Raw genomic sequence first — 18,017 nt, 5'->3', positions numbered from 1 at the left:
AGCTGTCTACAGTCTCTCATCTCCTCTCATTCCACATCTCACCAGCCCTCCTTGTTCCTCTCACCCGGGCTGCTGCCCCAGCTCTGCTAACTGATCTGGCAAATGTTGTCGCTCTGTTGTGAAACAATGCTATGGGGACTCCTTGGCCTTATCTGCCTGTATGACACTGTTGGCAACTTCTGGAAACACTCCTGCCCTGCCCCTGCCTCCCTGCCCCGAGCATTTCAGAGGCTGTCATCTGTCTGCTTCCTCTGCCCACTGCTGGGATGTTGCTGCTTCCTGGCCTCTTCTTTCTTCCCTGGCTGTCCTCACACTGGATTTGTTCCACGTTTATTATTTTTTTTAACAGGTTAAAAAAGAATTGAATTTAATTGCCAACATCCAAAAACCAGATTTCACATAAAAGTCTGAATCTCTGGATGCTGTTGGTAAACTGTCGGGTTTGGCACAACTGGGTGTTCCTACACGGTGGCCCTTGCTTGGGGCCGAGGGTGGCTGCCCAGAGAAGACTTCTCCCAGACTGCTCCCAGCAGCCCTCCCCATCATCCCCTGGGCTCTTGCTCACCTGTATCCATGGAAACCAAGGATGGACTGAGAGGGCTTCACGGTTCAAGAGAAGTGGGAGAGAGTACATTTCTTTGTGGAAGTGAAAGATACTGTGTTTAATATGCTAAGGATGTCTCAGTTGAAAGGAAACCACATCTTACCTGCTTGACTCCTGCTGTGTGACCTGCCTGGGCCCTGCTCCTCAGCTGTCTCTCTGGACATCAGTTACAAGCATCTGTGACCTCCCTGGCCCTGTCCCCAACTCATTCCTGAGTTGAATATGAGGTGAATATGGACTGGAATCTTCATCTGCTCTCTGATCACATAAATGTCCCACAGGTACCCCATGCAGTCATTCAGCATTCACTGGGCCTCCACTGTGTGCCAGGCACTGTTCTAGGCTCTGGCGAGGTGTGATGAAAATAACACAGGAAGCCCCATCTCCAGGGGTCCTCAAGAGAACACAACAGAGAGGCCATCTCTTCTTCTGAGAAGGATGGGCCCAGGGACCTGCTGAGAATGCCAGCAACTTCAGACACGCTCAAATGTCCCGTGCCACATTGTCCTGGCTCCAGTCTGGGCCTCTCCTCAGTCTCTCTCCAGTCCAGGCTTGAGATGGGAGAGAGAGATGACAGTTCTTCTAGGGTGGGGGAGGGCATCAGTGGGAAGCAAGAAGCCCCAGAGAAAGATGGGGCCACTGCCAGAACCTCCAAGTTTCAAGACAGCAGGCAGAAGGGAGTTTCCAAGGGGCACTCGCTGAAGGGTGCCCAGCTTCAGGCCTGTTGTCCAGTCTGCTCATGGTTCAGGAGCCATGAAACCCTTGATCAGGTCTCCTCAATGGAGAAGTCCTCAAATCGGAGCTCTTTTCAGCTCCATAATGAGAGTAGAGCCCTCCCAGGGCAGCTGGGAGGATGGCTGAGCTAGTGTGAGCAATGCCTGGTGTACTCCAGACACATAGCAGAGTTGCCTTCCTGCCTCTCCTCACCCCTCATCCCTCAGGCCCCCACTCTAGGCTCCCTGGGAGTCCCTGGGTCCCATCTCTGCCAAGTCACTTTCTGCTCCTCTCTTTCCATGGCCCCTCCTCCTAGTCCCCCCTCCTTCTGTCCACCTTGCTCACGGATCTCAGAGCTCTTTCACGGGTTGCTTCACTATTTCATACTCTTCTGTGCTCTGACCCCGCTTGCGATGCAGTCCCAGCTCCTTGGCCAGGCACCTGTGGCCTCCCAGGCCCCGGGGGGCTGGGCTCTCCAATCCCACCCTCTGCTGTGGCATTCGGCTGACACCTCTGGGCCTTCGCTCTGGTTGTTTTCCACCTCCCATCTCTGCAGACGTACCTCCAACTCCTCTTCTCTGTCCCTCAAGCCAGTCCCAATCTGGCACCTCCACATTCCCCCTTGACCTTCTCCTGCTGACCATGAGCTGTCCTCATAACAAGGATGACCAGGACGGCCAGCCCTGGGAAAACCATCTTAATCTCCACCTTTCTGCAGGCCTCCAATCCCACCAGTCCTAGTGCACAGGCAGGAGCACACGCCGGACACGGCTGGATATAGGTTTATTGTGGCACTGGGTGTGAACAGGGGCTGGTGTGGCCAGCACCGGTGTGTGATGGTGGTGGAGGGAGTGGGGGGAAATGGAGGGAGTGCGGGGAAATGATGAGGGGAGAGGGCAGGGCCCAGGGAACCCCAGGCTCAGGCCAGGAGTTGGGTGGGGGGTGAGCTCTGCCAGCCCTATCCAGAAGTCTGGGGCGAGCCTCTGGAAGGACTTCCCTCTGGCTGGGCTGGAAGAGGCGGCCCTGGGTAGGAGTGGCTCACACGTGGGAGAAGGCATGGCTCTTGCAGAGGGGCTTGTCCTTCTTGGAGTAGAAAGTCTTCCCTTCCAGGTTGATCTGGCATATCTGAGGACAGCCAGGGTCAAGCCACATGGGGTTGGGGGAGGCAGGAGAGTCCCCTTCCCAGCCTCTCATGAATTCCAGAGGCAGGGAGTAGAAGGGAGGCTGGTGAACAACACCAGGCTGGGTTGGGTGGGGGAGGGGGCAGACCTGAGTCCAAGGCAGGGGGCACTCACCGCACACACGAAGCAAGTGTCATGCCAGCTGAAGCCCAGCGCCTCCAGGAAACGGTCCCCTGCATCGATCTTGAAGTCACAGCCCCGGCACTTTGTGCCAAACATCTTCTCATAGTCTGAGGATGAAGGCAGAGAGGAAGGGGGCCCTGGGTTTTGAACTGCCCCCCACCAACCCCTTACCCCTGGCCTCCTCCCCACCCCCCGCTGGGGCTCCGTACCTCGCTCACAGTAAGGGGCACCTTCCTCCATGTAGAAGGCCTTGTTCCGAATGGGCGTCTTGCAGGCTGCACAGGTGAAGCACTGCACGTGCCAGGTCATCTTCAGGGCGTGCATGATCTCCTAGGAGGACGCTACAGTCACCAGGCAGCTTGGCCCCTCCTTTCCAGAGCTGGGGACACAGGAAGGCTGGCCATGGGCCCTCTTCCTTCCCATGGTAAACGTCACATCTGCACACCCGTCACATCTGCACACCCACCCTCCCCACTCTACCTCCAGCCCTGGGGTCTCCCCAAGGTCGGCCACAGTGCCTTGCCTCTGCACCCCAAACCCGCCTCTCCCCACAGCTGTCCCCAGCTCAGCTGGCAGCAACTCCCTCCATCTGCTCAGCTGAGACGCCCCTTTCTCTCATACACCCCATCAAAGCTGCCAAGAATCCCTGTTAGGTCCTCTGTCAAGGTGCATCCAGATCGCTACCACTTCTCATTGCCTCCCTGATGTGGGATGTGAGCTCCGGGGTGGTGGCCAGAAACGCCCCTCTGAGCTCCTCTTGCCGCCCCTGCAGGCTGAGGTCAAGCTGAGCGAGGCCACATTGCCCTCTGCTGGAATCCCGGCCTACACTGCATCTTCTGCTCTCCCCACATTGCCTCTGGCCCTCTGCTGGTGCTCCAGTCTTGGGGCTTCACACGGGCTGTCCCCTCCACCTGACTGTCTACCCCACGTATGTCCCAAGTCTCACCCCTTACTGCCTTCCAGTTTCTGCTCGTGTCCCCTTCTCCAGAGGCCTGTTCTGACAACCCCAGTTAGTACTTCCCATCGGCTCTTCCAAAGCTACGTTCCCAAGATCTTTAATTCTGTTCTCTACATCCCTCAGCAGGTTTTACTAACACAGGACCCCGTGATGTACTTATTGAGCCCATTGCTTAGCATTTCCTCTCCTCCCTTCTTCCTGATCAAACATAAGGTCCAGGAGGGAATGAGATGTGATACTTCTAGAAGCTGATATGCAGCAACAGTGCCCATCCCTGTGGGTGCTCAAAACCTGCTTCATGGCCTGGGGAGGAAGCCGAGGCTTGGGGAAGGTCTGTGACCTCACTGGGCCCAGGCTGTCAATCTTGGGGGTCCAACCAGACCTTGCTTCTTAGCTGGGCAACTTGGCCCATGGCATTACTTTCTCTTGACCCTTGGTTCCTTCCCTTGTGAATGGGGAACCTAATCCCAGCCTTGCAGGTTGTAAGGACGGCCCCGTGTTTGAAGCTGGGGCCCCCAGACTCCATGCCTGCTGGGGTCAGGTAGTGTACCCCACAGAGCAAGATGTTGCTGGGGAGCACCTGTTTCTGCCTGTAGGGACAGTGCTGAGAAGTTCGTGCAGAAATACCTGGAAGGCTCTGGGTGAAATCAGGGTGTTAAAGTGAAATCTGATTTTAAGATATTGCCCATTAATTTAAAATGCAGGTGTAGACCAAGCAAGACACATGGGCAGCACCTGGCTCTCCGATGGCCTGTAGGTGCCCTCTGCCTCTCTGTCACATCTCACATACACCTCGCAACCGCCCTGGCCAGGAAGCGACTGCCACCATGTTGGTGAGGCCCAGGGAGAGTGACCCACACCAGGTCACAGAGTCACTAGATCACAGGAATGGGTTTCATGGCCAAGTCCAGCTATCTCCAAAGCAGGCTTTTCCACTGCCTGGTGCTGCCTCTTTTCAAGAAGCAGACAAAGGCTGCGGGGGAAGGAACTTGGCTGCAAGCTGGGAGGATGGTGGGCTCGGGCAAGAGCGGGGGTAGTCCAGAGCTGGGTCCAGTGTGTGTGTGAGCCGGGAGGCGCTTTCTGCTGGTATTCAGAAGGACCTGGAAGCCAATTATCAGTATTTATTTTAATGCCCTAGTTTCCTCAATCTGTCTGCCTTTCCCCTCTCCACTGCCCTGAGCCAGGCCCCAGCAGCCTGTTCCCTTTCCAGCTCAGTCTCCCCTTTTCCAGGGGAAGCTTGCTGTGGCAGAGCTGACCTCATCAGCCCCAGTGCCAAACTCCTAACATGGCCCCCACTCACCTCTTCTGTCTCATCTCACACTCTTCCCAGGTGTTACCTTGTGACACAAGCTATTCCTTCTGCTTGGGGTGTTCTCTCCTGATCCTTCTCCAAGCCAGTTCCTACTCATTTTTAAAGTTTGGCTCAGAGGCCGCTTCTATCCAGTCCTTCAAACATTTACTGGTCACCTCCTGAATCTAAAGCACGATATCAAGCAGACCAACCGTGGTCCCAGCCCACAGAGTTCACACCTGGGGAAAAGATGGGACAAAGGACTGGGGAGTAGTAAGCAAATTGTGGGGCCTTTGGTCTGGTGGAAAGGGTGGGTATCAGGGAAGGCATTCCTGAGGAAATGATAGGAGTCCCCGATGAGAAGGAACAAGGTAAAGAGGGTGCTAAAATAGTAATCCTGGTAGAAAGGACAGGCTATGTAAGGGCCCTGTGGTAACAGTAACAGCACATGGGCAAAATGAAATGGGCCACATGGCTGGAGCACTGGAGAGGGGTAATTGGTGAGAGGGGAATCTTAAGAGCACAGGGTTTTCCAGCGGCTCCCAAACCAGGGTAGGTCTCCTCTAATGTGTCCCTCATGGTGTGCCGCTTCCCACCAGCTCCCCTGAAACAATCTCTTTGCCCTCTGTTTCTCTCCCTGTGCTCTACACTGATCTCCCCAGGCAGCCACAGTTCTGAGCTCTGGGCACATATAGGTTCGGAGCCCCTGTCAGGTTGGGGAGGTAAGCCTTCCCCGTTTCCCACCCAGGCTGAGGTGGGGGCTTCCTAGAGTTTGTCAGACCCTGAGTCCCTATAAGAGAGAAGCTAAGGGCCCCTGGGCCTCTGTGGAACTTGAGCCTGGGTAGGAGTTCCTGGGGGCAGGAGAGGGTTTGCCACCCAAGGCTTACTCCAGGATCTGGGAGCCAGCCAGGCCCTATTTGTCTTGGCTCCTCCTCTGTGTCCTGGATGATAACCCTGTCCACTCAGGACAGGGGTACAGCAGGACAAGAGTGCAGGGTAATGCAGACAAAGCAGTCACCGAAGAATGGGGCCTTGATCTGTAGACACCCAGCTCAAGAAAGGTCCTGGGATCCAGCCCATTCTTTTAGAACAGTCCAGTGGGGCGTGGCCCAGCCTGGTGCGAAAAGGACGGTGATCTGGGGCAAAACTCCCTCATCTAGAAGATGGGAATCACCACAGTTACTTCCTACAGTAGGACCGTGAAGTGGAAGCCCCACACACTGTAAGTGCCCCACAACACAAACTGTCACTATGACAAAGACCGTGGTCATGTCCATTCTCCCCTTCCGGTCTACTGATGGAATCTCCGTTTTTGTTGCTGGCCACAAGGCTGCCCCAAACAGATGGTCTCTCCCAACCTCTCTTGCAGCTCAGCATGGTCATGTGACCAAGTTCTGGTCGACAGGATGCTAAAATGGGGGTTGGGCAGCAGCATCTTCTCAAGATGGCTGCCACGGGCCCCCCATCCCTTCTTCCCCTTCCCACTGGCTGAAACAGTGGCAATTTTGGCCAAGGCTCAAGAGTCATCTCAGACTACCAGTGTTAAGTAAGTGCAGAGAATGGCCAAGAAACAAGACACAGAGGCCTAGATCTGCCCATTAGTCCCAGACTGCCCACCCCTGGACTTTCTTAGGTGGAAAAGAAGCTGCCACTATTCTGAGTCTTCTACTGCTTGTGGTCAAGGTAATCCTTGCTAATGTGAACATCACCACAGAGCTCTCTGGACACATTTGGCAGCCCTGCCTCGGTATCCAGAAATAAGGAGAAGCAGGAAATGTCAGGAAGAGCACAAGCTGAGAGTTGAGAGCTCCTGGGGCTCTTCCAGCTTAGCCCTCATGCTCTGCAGCCTGAGGCAGCTTGTGCCGCTCTCTGGGCTTCAGTTTCCATACAGGTGCGACAGGAACCCCATTAGCTTTTCACCTCGCCTGTTCTGCCCCCTTTTCCTCTGGCGGTGCCCTTGACCCCTGACACCCTCTGAATCCTACCCACCTAGTAGGAGCTCCTGGGGGCAGGGCCCAAACCTGTTACTTCATGAGGCGTTCTCGAGCATGGAACATACTATCTGGCACACTGTCCACATTAAATAAAGAGAATGAACGAGTTAAGGTAGATGGCCCATCATACTGTGCCCATGACACACCAAGCCAGGCTCCAAGCCTGGCTCCTGTTGGGAGCGGGACTGCCCTGCAGAAAACATGGCCAGGCTCTGTTGTGTGTTTAGACTCAGTGGGAAGAATGGGATTTTTGAATCATGGATTTGTGTCTGGGTTTCTGGCTTTGGCACTCCATAGTCCTACACCCTCCAGGCACAGTAAATTATCCTTCAGAGTTTCTGTCCCCTCGTGCACTGGAGGTGGCAGACACTGTGGGTCAGCCTCCTCAAAGCCTGTCACGACCCCCTTCCTTTTTGCCTTCTTCTCATGGAAGATGAAGGCTAAAATACTGGGTTTGCCAACTTCCCCTGCAGCCCAGGTGCTCACAGGATAACAATTCCAAACACTGAGATAAAGATGCAAGTTCCTGGTTTTTCTTCCAGAATCAAAAGCAAAAACCTTGTTAAAATCATGCCTTTTGGCTTTGCCCTCTCCTTCCCACCTGCAACAAGAACACAAGGCCTGGGGCTTGAGCAGTCCTTGGGGAACCGTGATATGAGAGGCTTGGGGACAAGGGTCTACATGCTACTGATTTCAGAGCCAAAGGGAGGAAAAGTCTAAAGCCATCCTGAAGCTGCTGTTTCAGCCCTGGAATTCTTGTGAGTGAAGTAAATAACCCCTTCTGCTGAAATCTCTGTGGTGAGGTTTTATTATTGCCGCTGAAAGCAACCCCACTGACGTAGTCACTGGGATCCGCGCAGACCTCCCCTCTGCGGGTGAGGCCATCTTGTTTTACTTCAGGGAAACAATCCTCCCTCAGTCTCTCTGTGGTGCGGGTGGGACCACCCGACCCCTGCTCCACCGGGTAGCACCCATGCCCGGCTAATCCAAGTCCTGAGGTTCGGACCAGACATGTGCCTGTGACACAAGTTAGTCCCACGAGCATGAGCACTGGGACCCCTGATGCATCAGCTGGCACAGGGGATGCCTATCCTCCCTGCAGTGTGAAACTGGGGTCACCCTGGAGCCGCTGTGGCACCACCTTTGCCACCTTCTAAGCACAAGTATGCAGGGAACGAAGGCAACACAGACGACAGAGGCAAGTGGGGGAAAAGTCCTGATGATCCCAGGTCCTGCCTTCAGCCGGGCCTGAAGCTAGTGCCCCTTGGGCTTCCTGAGTGTTTGAGCCCATATATAGAACCTTCTGCTTTTCAGAAGTCAACGTTATACCACTTCACTTTTATGACAGACCTGCTAACTAAAAGAAACCCAAAAAGGAGTTTTGCTTTCACAAAGAAAGGCAAAAAGTGAAACAGAGTGTTCAGCGCTTGTTTTGTAGTGAGCCATCCCAGAGGCAGTACACAGCCCTCACCTGAGCAAGGGATCCTGCCCAGCTCCTGCCCCGGGAGCCACACTCCGCATCCGGGCACCAGGCTACATCCTGGCACCAGGCCCCCACGGCTCTGAGCTGTGTCTGAGAACATCTGTGCTTTATCTCGATTTACTTTGTGCATCTGTTAGCAAGATGTGTCCGAAGGTATCAGGAAAGCCTACATGAGGTTATTTTTTGGGCCTGGGAATGCTCAAATTTTCTTCCACATAAATTAACTTGCTTCTTCACTACGCCATTTCAGCTTGTGGAAGTTTTCACGGGAACGCTCTACTTTCAGAGAGCTGGGGAAACCTGTGCCACTCTTGTTCGCTTGAGCCCCTCAGAGTAGGACTTTGGTCATCGGGGAAGATCTTGGCTAACACAAAGTGAGGCTAGGAGAGCATCCTGTTTATTAAGATGCTAAGGACCCAAAGGAGTCCCAAGGGGCAAGCCCCCAGGCCCAAGCGCCCTCCCCTCTGCCCACCCACCAGCCCCACTCACGCCTGTGATCTTCTTCTTGCACTTGGCACAGCTGGGCGCATAGCGCACATCATAGCAGGGTGGGCAGAAGATGGCCCCCTTCTCCTCAAAGAAACCGCCCTCTTCCAGGACCTTCCCACACTGGCTGCACACAAATTCCTCGGGGTGGTATGCGTGGCCCAACGCAACCAGGTAGCGGCCCCTGAGGGGGAGGTGAGGGCAATGAGAGGGGGTATATGCCTAGTCTGCAGATGGTTAGTGAACACCTACTCTGAAGCCTGGAAGGGAAATTCATTCTCCCCATCTTCCAGATAAAGGAGAAACAGGCTTGGGAGGTGACCCAAGTGATGACACAGTGATGAAGCCACCTTGCTCTGACGACAAGAAACAGTGCCCGATGGTGTTGGGATGAAGAGGAGGTTACACTGGGTGGGGGCTGCTGACCCGGGCCCAGTGAGATAAACCAGAGGAACTGGTGCCCTGGGGGCAGGAGGCCCAGAGTGCCCAGTTGCTCTGAAGACCAGTGGGTACCTGAGCCGACCCTAGTGCCCACCCTGGCCCACTTGCCTGGTCCATCTGGCCTGGGGAGGGGCCTGTAGGCCCACATCAATGTCTGAAGAAGGGGGCTCTTCGCAGAGCTGAGAGCTGACAGGAGTGAAGAGCAGTGCAGGACAAGGGCTGAGAACTAGCAAGGTTCTAGGGAGCTAGCATGCCAACTCTGGGGGGACTGTGTGATCCCGCTGGGCCCCAGGGAACAGGGCAGGGAGGGAGGGGCCTTGGGTCTGTCTGCTCTGAGAGCAGAGGTTTTGGCAGGGATCAAGTGAGCAGGAGGGAGAGCAGAAGGGCTGAGAGGGGCAGGCCCTTCCCTGCCCAGAGAGTGGTCTTTCTAGGGGTGAAGCCTGAGTGTGCTGTCGGCACATCCTCCATTTTAGCAGGGCAAATGCTGACAGAGGCTGACGTGGGGTGGGGTGGGGTGGGGTGGGGGAAGGGATGCAGGATGCAGAATCTGAGGACCTAGGCCAGGTCCCTGCCCCCACTGCAACTGGGAACTGCATCCTTATCCTCCCACAGTGATGGCTGAGATGAGTGGGGAGACAGGCGGGGACGCAGAGGTCAGAAACATAACAGGGCCAGGCTTTAGGACGGGAAAGGCCAGAGCAGGAAAAGGAACAGGGCCACCCACCGGATGACCTTGTGGCATTGGTGGCACACAGGAGTCTTGCCATTGTTGCCACTACCGGCTCCTGGGCCCCCTCCAGCGGCTGCCTGCACGATGGATGTGCGGTTCTGCAGAGGCGTGGGTGTGGCTGGCTGGCTGTGCCGGGTCAGCACCGTGCTTGTCTTGTCCGGGGCGTAGCGCTCGGCAAAGGCAGGGTCCACAGCCCAGGGTGGGCGGCTAGTGGGACTGGGGGTGGTAGGGCCTGCCGGGGCTAAGGAAAGTGGCTCCAGGGAGGTGCCCAGGGACCCCAAAGGTCAGGGGCTTGAGTCTGGGGCAGCCTGGAGGGCCCCCACCCCATCCGCATTCCCCTGGAGGCTACCCACCCTTCTCCAGGCCCAAGCCCACTCTCTCTCACCAAGCCAGGGTTCCTGGGGTGTAGCTGAGGCTGGGGCTGGGGCTTCTGTCCTGGGCACCTGGCTGCAAGATCTGCCATTCAAGGCCTTGTATGGTTGAGGCTCCTGGCGTGGCCCCACCCCCCAACCTTGGTCCTGCTGGCCCCACGGGAGAGACGCCTGGGATCATGGGAGCTGCTAGGCTGGACTCCCGGTCCCACAGGGGTAGGTACGGGCAGGGCAGCTCCTCCTAGCCAGGTTCCAGCTGGCAGGTCTGTCGTACAGGGCTGGGAGGTGGAGCAGGGCGCTCTCCCTGCTGGGGTAGTTCTTGGGGCTTCCTCAGCCCCCAGATAGAGCTCTGACGGCAGGGCCTCCTCTGCCAGGTACCAACCCCCACTGAGACCCAGACTGGCATGGCCCACACTGGGTCTGAACCATCTAACACCCCCACACCCAGAGCACAAACCAAGCCCACGAAGATAGAAGGCAGAGGCAGAGGAAGCAGGCTGAGAATGTTTATTTCCATGCTCCAGCCAGCACGGACCTGGCAGAGAGTAATACCACAGGGCAAAGAGGTAAGGCGGTGTCAGACAGAGCCAGGCCCTCTGCTAGGCCAGCAGGAGGCTCAGTCCAGGGGCAGGAAAGGAGGGAGTGAGGTAGGCGGAAGCTGCAGCGACCAAGAAGGGGGTGCCCTGGGTAGAAGGAACAGAGAGAGAGAGAGGCAGAGAGGGCAGTCGGCCGGTGAGGGCCGAGCTACGACTGCACGTTGAGCACGTGGGCAGAGCGCTGGTGGTGCCAGTCCCGGAGGCGGGTGTAGCGTGGGCTCTGCAGCTCCAGGACATACTTTTCCCTGGGGGGGCAGAGAGAAAAGGAGGAGGAAGTAGGAGGAAGGAGAGATGGAAGGGAGGCAGGGAGGGAGGACGGAAGGGAGGAAGGCAGGAAAGAAGGAAGGAAAACAGAGAGCCCTGGCTGGGGACCCTCAGGAGCAGACACAGGGTGGTGGCCGGAACGGGTGAGGCAGGAGGCGAGAAAGAGGGGCTACTGCGTGTCCTTTTACCTTGATTTCTTCAGGTGCTCCTCATCCGGGTCTTGCACTGAGAGGGCAGAGGCAGGCATTGACCAAGAGAAGACAGAGGGCCACCCCAGCCCTGAGCCCCAGCAGAAGGTCACGGGGCACCAGAGCAAGCTCCAGCGGAGCCCGGGGCCCAGGCTGGGGGCCAGCAGGAGAGTCCGCCCTGCCCTGGGCTGCCACTTACTGAACTCGGTGCCCGTGAGGTGGGCAAGGATGCGGAAGGAACGGGACTGGCCTGTCCCGGGCCGAGGCCGCCAGTCCTCTGTGTCCTCCATCAGCCGCTGCTTGCTGGCATCTGGGACCAGCGGCCGGAGCGGCTGTCTGTGGGGAGGGTGTGGCTCAGAACCTCATGCAGGGGGTGGGCCATGGGGGCAGCCCCTCCCGGGATTGGTGCATGTGGCTTATGGTGCTGGGAGAGTGGGGAGCGCAAGGCCAGGGCCCTGCTCGGTGAGGCGGGGTAGGGTAGCTAAGTGACAGGAAAGGAGGGCGGCTGGGGTAGGGAGGGGCCACCGCCCAGAATGCCAAAAGGAAGGAAAAAAGGAACAGGCAGAGGGGGCTCACTGACTTGTCAGGGGTCTGCACCTGTGAAGGAAATAGACAGATGGACAGATAAAAGGAACAAAGGGACAGACACAAGGAAGAAGAAAAATGGAAAGGGGTCAGAGTAGCCAGGGGCAAGGCTGCACTGAGTGTCTGGGGCTCAGTCGCCCAACACCACACCCCAACCCAGGGCCACCAGCTCGGGGGCGTTGCCTGGCTCCCAGCGCCCAGGAGGGTGCAAGAGCCACACCCTTGGAGGGGCCCAGTGCCTACAGCCCCGCCCCGGCCGCCAGGGGTCGCTGCCGCACGGTTCCAGCCAGGCTGGGGTGCAACGCAGACTGAGCAGCAGCAGGGGCGTGGGCCTCAAGACAGATGGCGTGGGCGGGGGCAAGGGCAGTGGGTGGGCAGGACCGACGTACCCATTCTGTTGCAGGGCGCTGTCAGCGGGCAGGGGCGCCCCGAAGGGCCGGGCCGTCTTGTTGAGGGAGGCGCTGGGTGCAAAGGTGTACCGCGGGGGGTCCGCGGCAGGGGCCAGGGCCTGGGCAGAGACAGAGCCGGGCAGGGCAGGCAGGGGCGGGGACGCTGGACAGGAGGGGGATGCCCCCCTGGTGTGGAGAGGACGGCGGTGCTCCAGCCCCACACTGACACATCTGGCCGGGAGCATGGGGGCGGGGGGGACTCAGGTTTCAAGGGGTCCATGTGGGAGGGATGATCTCAGCCCACCTGGGCCACAGGGCAGATGAGTGCGGCTTGTAGCACAGGCCAGCGAGGAAGGAAGCAGACAGACAGGCAGACATGCGTGGTGCCCAGACCGTGCGGCAGCTCCTGGCCCAACTCCCAGTTTCCCAGACTCTCCCAGCTCTGGCCCCCACCCTCTACTTCCAGCCAGGAATGGGGTTATCGAGGGTATCAAGGCTCCTTGCTGTGGGAGAGGGCTAGTCAGCTCAGCAGTCCAATCCCACCCCTCCCATCACACAGATGTCACCCTAAGATGTCCTAGGCCTACCTTCTGCGGTTTGCTCTGAGGTGGCTGGGCCCTGGAGGAGAAGGGGAAGGGGTAATAGCAGGCCAGGCCTGAGGGTGCCCTCACCCTCCAGGTAGACCAGGGCCCTTGTACCTGCTGAGACCCAGGCTGAGGCGATCCCCACAGGCACGAATCCTGTTCTGGGCTTCAATGTGTGTGAGGCTCCCCGCATTCTCCCCATCGATGCTCAGCACCCAGTCACCCACAGCCACACCGGCCTGTGCAGCTTTGCCTCCAGGAGTGAGCTGTGGGGAGATGGAAGGTCACGGCAGCCCAAGCCTTTGCAGACCAAACTGAGGCCAATATTAGTCAACCCTGTTTAAGCTGTCCCTCTTCTAGAACCCAGAGGCCTCTTCATTCAATGCATTTCTCAGCAGCTGCTGAATACTAGAACAACCTGGGAGGGTGGGGTTCACATGAACTTCATAAACACCACAATCACCCTATTTATTTAGTCATTTGTTCACCTCCATGACCCCCCTTCCCCATGGTGCAGAACTGCTGTGACAGTCACCAAGCAGCCAGCGGTAGGTTAAGCCCCCAACTTCCCAGCTCCAACCACAGCCTTTGAGGCCCCTGCTGGCCTCCTGCCCAAGCGGTCTCACCCAGCCCGTGGTTTGTGCATAACGTCCTTCCTCCAGGACACTAGGTGTCCTGATGCTCTCACTGACCTCCTACACTCCCAGCACCCTGTCCTGGGGCCATCTGCAGGGATCTGCCAGGACCCTCTGAGAGTCAGGAATAGGCCCAGGTACCCTGTGAAGTGACTGAAGGAGGCCCAAGGTGTCAGCTAGGGCTGTAAATGAGTGTCATCCTGAAGCCTTCAAATGCCACATCACCCTCTCCCCCAGTCCTTCGGGCTCTGCCTGGGAAATCCCTGGTTCCTATGGAAAATGAAGGGTAGTAGGGGGCTGGCAGTAATGGCCCCCTGAGACAGTCATGGAGGAAGCAGGACTTGGCCCTGAGGTTAGGAGGGGCCATCAGGCCTTGGAAAGCCCCAGTGGGGGTACTTCTCAGAGCTCTGACAGAGGTAACCCTGACAAACCCCCTGGGCGCTTCTAGCCCTCTAGCCCCTCAGAAAGGATGATGCAGCAGTTCATGGGTCCAGCCCACAGAGCTGCCTGGGCATCTGGCAAGGGACCTGGCATTAAGTACACTTCTACAGGCCAACTGGAAGACCAATTCACATTTCATAGGTTGGAGGGTAGGACTGAGAGGTACTGGCTGCCTGTGGCCCAGGAGGCTCCTCAGGTGGGCTGATGCACAGACTGAGTTGAGGCAGGGAGAGGGGAGGTAGGAGGTTCTAGAGACATTTCCAGAAGGCAGAGAGACCAGATGCAGCATAGGGGCAAGAAGGGAGAGCTGGGTCTATTTCATGCTTAGGAAGTTAGAAGGGAAAGACAGCTGGGTGCCTCCTTCTTCATCTGCTAAATGGTAAGAAGAGCAACTGACATTTATCGAGCACCTAATACTGTCACATGCTAATAATACTGACACTTCCAACAACCTGTGGAGTAGAGTCCGAGATTATATGCCTTTTACACACGCGAAAAAAAGAGAGTTTATGTATCTTGCCTCAAGCCACTCTATTAGTAAGAGGCAAGGCCAGGGCTGACCCTGACCCTAAGGTTCCACTACAATACGCTACCTCTGCTGAGTGTTGGGACCCAACTTAGAGGTCAGCCTACCTAGAACAATTCCCTAAACCCCTGGTCGGGTCTGGGGCCTAGATCTCCTTTCTCGCTTTTAGTTCAATCCAACAGCCCCTTATAACGAGCATAGAGAAGTGACACCTTTGAAAGGAAGTGACTTACTCAAGGTCATGATGAGTCAGTAGAAGGGAAACCTGGTCCAGCCACTCCCTACCCACACAAGCTGGCTCCTGGGATGTGTGCGCTAAGCCTGAGGTAGAGGTCTTGGGGGTGAGCAGGAGCAGCTGGCTCCCAGGGAGGGGTGGGGATCTGGGGACTACTTCCTTTCCTGAGTGAAGAGGACAGGAAGCACAAAAGGGATAGAGGAGTGGTCAGAGAAGTGGAGAGGGAAACAGGAGAAAACCCTGCTGGGTGTGGGGTGGGGGGCTGGAGAGACAAGGAGGCCCGAGTCAAGGAGGGGGAAAGCCAGAGAGCTGGACACTGCAAAGGGTGGGGGTGAGTCAGCCTGAGGGCTCTAATGAGCAGCCCAACCCCCAAGTCTCAGACATTACCTCATCTCCCAGGCCTGGGCCCACAGCCAGCCCTAGCCCCTCCCTCCTCCCTGGGGTCAGGGGAGAGGGAAGGGCTGGCCCAACTCAGAAAAGACCACCCCACCCGCCCACCCACCAGGGCTTAGGTCCAACTCCAGCTTTGGGCTCAGCTTGTGGCCCCACCCACAGCTAGGGCCGCTGACAAGGGAGCTCAGACCCAGAGTGCCCCCACAGGCCACATCCTAAAGTCCATCCCTCAGGCTATTATGTTGCCCATCCCCTCCAATGAAGAAACTGAGTCTTAGTCCAGCCAAGGCCTACAGCTCCCCAGCCACATGGACTAGCACTTTCCCAGAGAGAGGGATACAGAATACCTTTTTAGGGCTAGCAAAGCTTGACAATTCTGTAGGGGTGGGTTTGTGTAGTCAGGAGACCTAACCTACCCAGCTGGCAGGGCAATTTCCAGGGGAATCCCATGGAAAGGTTCCTGGAAAGAACAGTGACCACTCGCCTGCCCTGGCCACCAAGCCCGATTCCCACAGACAGACTTGGCCTTGGGGGCCCTCTCAAGCTGGGCAGTGCCTGGACAACCTTCTGGCCCCCTCCAGGCTGTGCTTGCCTTGGGCTTCCTGCCAACAGCTGCCTGCCCAGTGGGCGCCTGGGTGGGCCTCTCTGGACAGGCGGATGTGGGGGCAGGAAGTCCCCGCCCCCTACTGACCCCCAGGCCACAGACACCAGTCCAAGGGCTGGCCTCATTCTCTCTGGGCACCTCTTTGTGTCCCACAACTGACCCTACTACAGTTGGAGCCATGTCCTCGTGGTCACCAGCTGAGGGGCCCACCAACGGCATTTAGGGGTTTAGGCCTCAGCCAGCTTTTTTCAGTTCTGTGGACTCTAGTCACCAGCTGGCCTTCCCAGCGTGGGGTTGCATTCTTGGGCTTATAAGGCAATCCCCCTGCTACAGGGAGGAGCCAGGCCCAGCTCCACCCTTTCCAGGGCAGGGGCTCAGGAGCTGAAGTTAGAACCCTAGAGCCTCATCCCATACCCCTGATTTGGGTCAGGGGCCACTGCATCTCGAATAGGACCAATGGATGAAGATGGACAAATCTCACAGAGGCCGGAAAGTGTCCCCCCCCCCCACAAAAACTGCAGACCATCCCAGTGCCTGAATTCTAATCCCTGCTTTGCCAAGGAATCACTGTAAAGGCCCTCTACCTCTCTGAGCCCTGAGTTCCCACATCTGGGAAAAAAGGATGACAACTGCTATACCCTGGGTGGCAATGGTGCTGAAGTGAGATCGTGCAGTCAAGAGTGCCCTGGCTGGGGCTAAGCTCCAAGCATTGCTCCTTCAAGCAGCTTAGATACTTCCCAGAGACCTCAGGCTTCCCTCCTGCAGAATGGGCATCTCCCTGGGGCCTCAGAGGAGGCCCCAGGAGCTTTGTTGAATTGCATCAAGTACTGAGCAGTGCTGGGGAACCTTGGGTGCTCCTCTCCCAGTACCCACCTAGTTGGGAGCCTTTGTGGCAGGTGTCTGCCACATCTCTGGAGCCAGATATCTCCTGCTCTACTGGACCTGGCTCACTCCTGCCCAGACTCCTTCCATCACCCATCAGAGACCTGAGCACCCAAAGACTCCTGGGGGAGCTTCTCCCCCAACATTGGCTCACCCTGGAGATGGAGAGGGGCACATTGAAGTCCTTGCCCCCCTGGAGCCGAAAGCCCCAAGGTGCAGGCCCCTCCAGCACCACCTTGAAGGACTCCATGGTGCCTGCTCCTGGGAGGAAAGAAAAGGTGAGTGGACACCATGATGGGGGAGCAGGCAGGCCCAGCTCTGGACACCGGCCGTGAACTGGTGCCAGGCAGGCACGAGCAGTCGTTGACACAGCCAGGGCCCCTGTAGGCGGGCACCTTGTCAGGTGTGGCTGGGTTTCTGGCTGGCAGACCTCATTCTGGGAAGGCAGGGGTAACTCCCCTCCCCCAGTGACTGAGAAGATGAGGGGTTCCCCTTATTCAGCCTTGAGGTTCTTATCAGCATAAATGGGCCGCAGGGCTAATGTGACACGGGCTCCCCCCAAGCCAGCCTTAAGCCTCGGACAGACTGAGGGTGAGTCAGGGGCCGGGCGCTCCTCTCCCCCGCCCCCAGGTCCCGACAGGCAGGCCGCGCTGAAGCCTGCTCGGACTATATAAGGCGTGTAAGCTGACACTGCGGAGCCAGCGGAGGGAGCACACAGGGGCTCGGGACGCGAGGGGGAGGGGTGGAAAGGGAGGCGGCTGGAGCGGGTCCTAGCCATTCCCGGACGGGTCGAGGCTGATGACGACCCCCGGGCGCTGGGAGAGACCGGGCGGGGCCGTGGCGGCTGCGGAAATCGGTGAGGGCTAGGACCCCAAAGCGTGGCCAGATAGGGAATTCATCCTGGAGCCCAGCTGGGGTGGCGCCTCCTACACAGGCCTAGTAGCATCCCAACGTGACTCAGTTTCCCCCGTCCCCCGCCCGAGCCCCATGCATTGGCCGAGTCCCGGGCGCAGGAAGCAGCGCAGGCGCCAATCTGCTGTGCCGCAGCCGGCTTCGCCGCAGGAAGGCGGGGGCGGGGGCGGAGGCAGGGGCCCAAGCTCGCTAGAGGAAGCGCAGCGCTGGCCCCGACCCCAGTGCCCTCCGTGGCCCCAGCAGGCTCTTGCCCTCAGCCTGGCCCAGCCCGAGACGCCCCGCGCGGTCGCCAGTACCTGCTCGGCCCCGCCGAGGCGCTGCCCGGTGGCTGGCCCCAAAGAGCCTCGTTTGGATCCACCACCCGTGTTCTGACCCCGCCCCCGCCGCCGCCGCCCGCTTTGAGGCCG

General features: G+C 57.9%; 1 protein-coding gene across 6 annotated transcripts; it reads right to left on the bottom strand.

The window, feature by feature from the left end:
- Positions 1 to 2,084: 2,084 nt before the first annotated feature.
- LOC111140954 (PDZ and LIM domain 7) lies at positions 2,085 to 17,976 on the bottom strand. 6 transcript variants are annotated; one of them, XR_002640178.1, is made up of 13 exons: positions 17,907 to 17,976; positions 16,853 to 16,959; positions 13,097 to 13,248; positions 12,986 to 13,016; positions 12,399 to 12,517; positions 11,624 to 11,760; positions 11,425 to 11,461; positions 10,391 to 10,461; positions 10,000 to 10,246; positions 8,838 to 9,018; positions 2,832 to 3,001; positions 2,614 to 2,729; positions 2,085 to 2,443 (listed from the first exon to the last, which is right to left on the bottom strand). XR_002640178.1 is itself a non-coding variant. In XM_022493226.1 (13 exons), the coding sequence occupies exons 2-13, from the start codon at positions 16,946 to 16,948 to the stop codon at positions 2,357 to 2,359; spliced, it is 1,395 nt and encodes a 464-aa protein (XP_022348934.1). In that variant the 5' UTR covers positions 16,949 to 16,959; positions 17,907 to 17,976; the 3' UTR covers positions 2,085 to 2,356. The 6 variants fall into 6 exon arrangements, 5 of the variants coding, with proteins under 5 accessions (XP_022348934.1, XP_022348935.1, XP_022348936.1 ...); XM_022493226.1 differs by having other exon boundaries at positions 2,832 to 2,952; XM_022493227.1 differs by having other exon boundaries at positions 2,832 to 2,952; positions 10,391 to 10,452.
- Positions 17,977 to 18,017: the final 41 nt, after the last annotated feature.

Source organism: Enhydra lutris, unplaced genomic scaffold, assembly GCF_002288905.1.
Source record: "Enhydra lutris kenyoni isolate GAN:26980312 unplaced genomic scaffold, ASM228890v2 scaffoldscaffold5, whole genome shotgun sequence".
NCBI classification, from domain to species: Eukaryota; Metazoa; Chordata; class Mammalia; order Carnivora; family Mustelidae; genus Enhydra; species Enhydra lutris.
The sequence above is the reverse complement of the archived record's forward strand: the minus strand, read 5'-3'. Positions and strand labels throughout refer to the sequence as shown.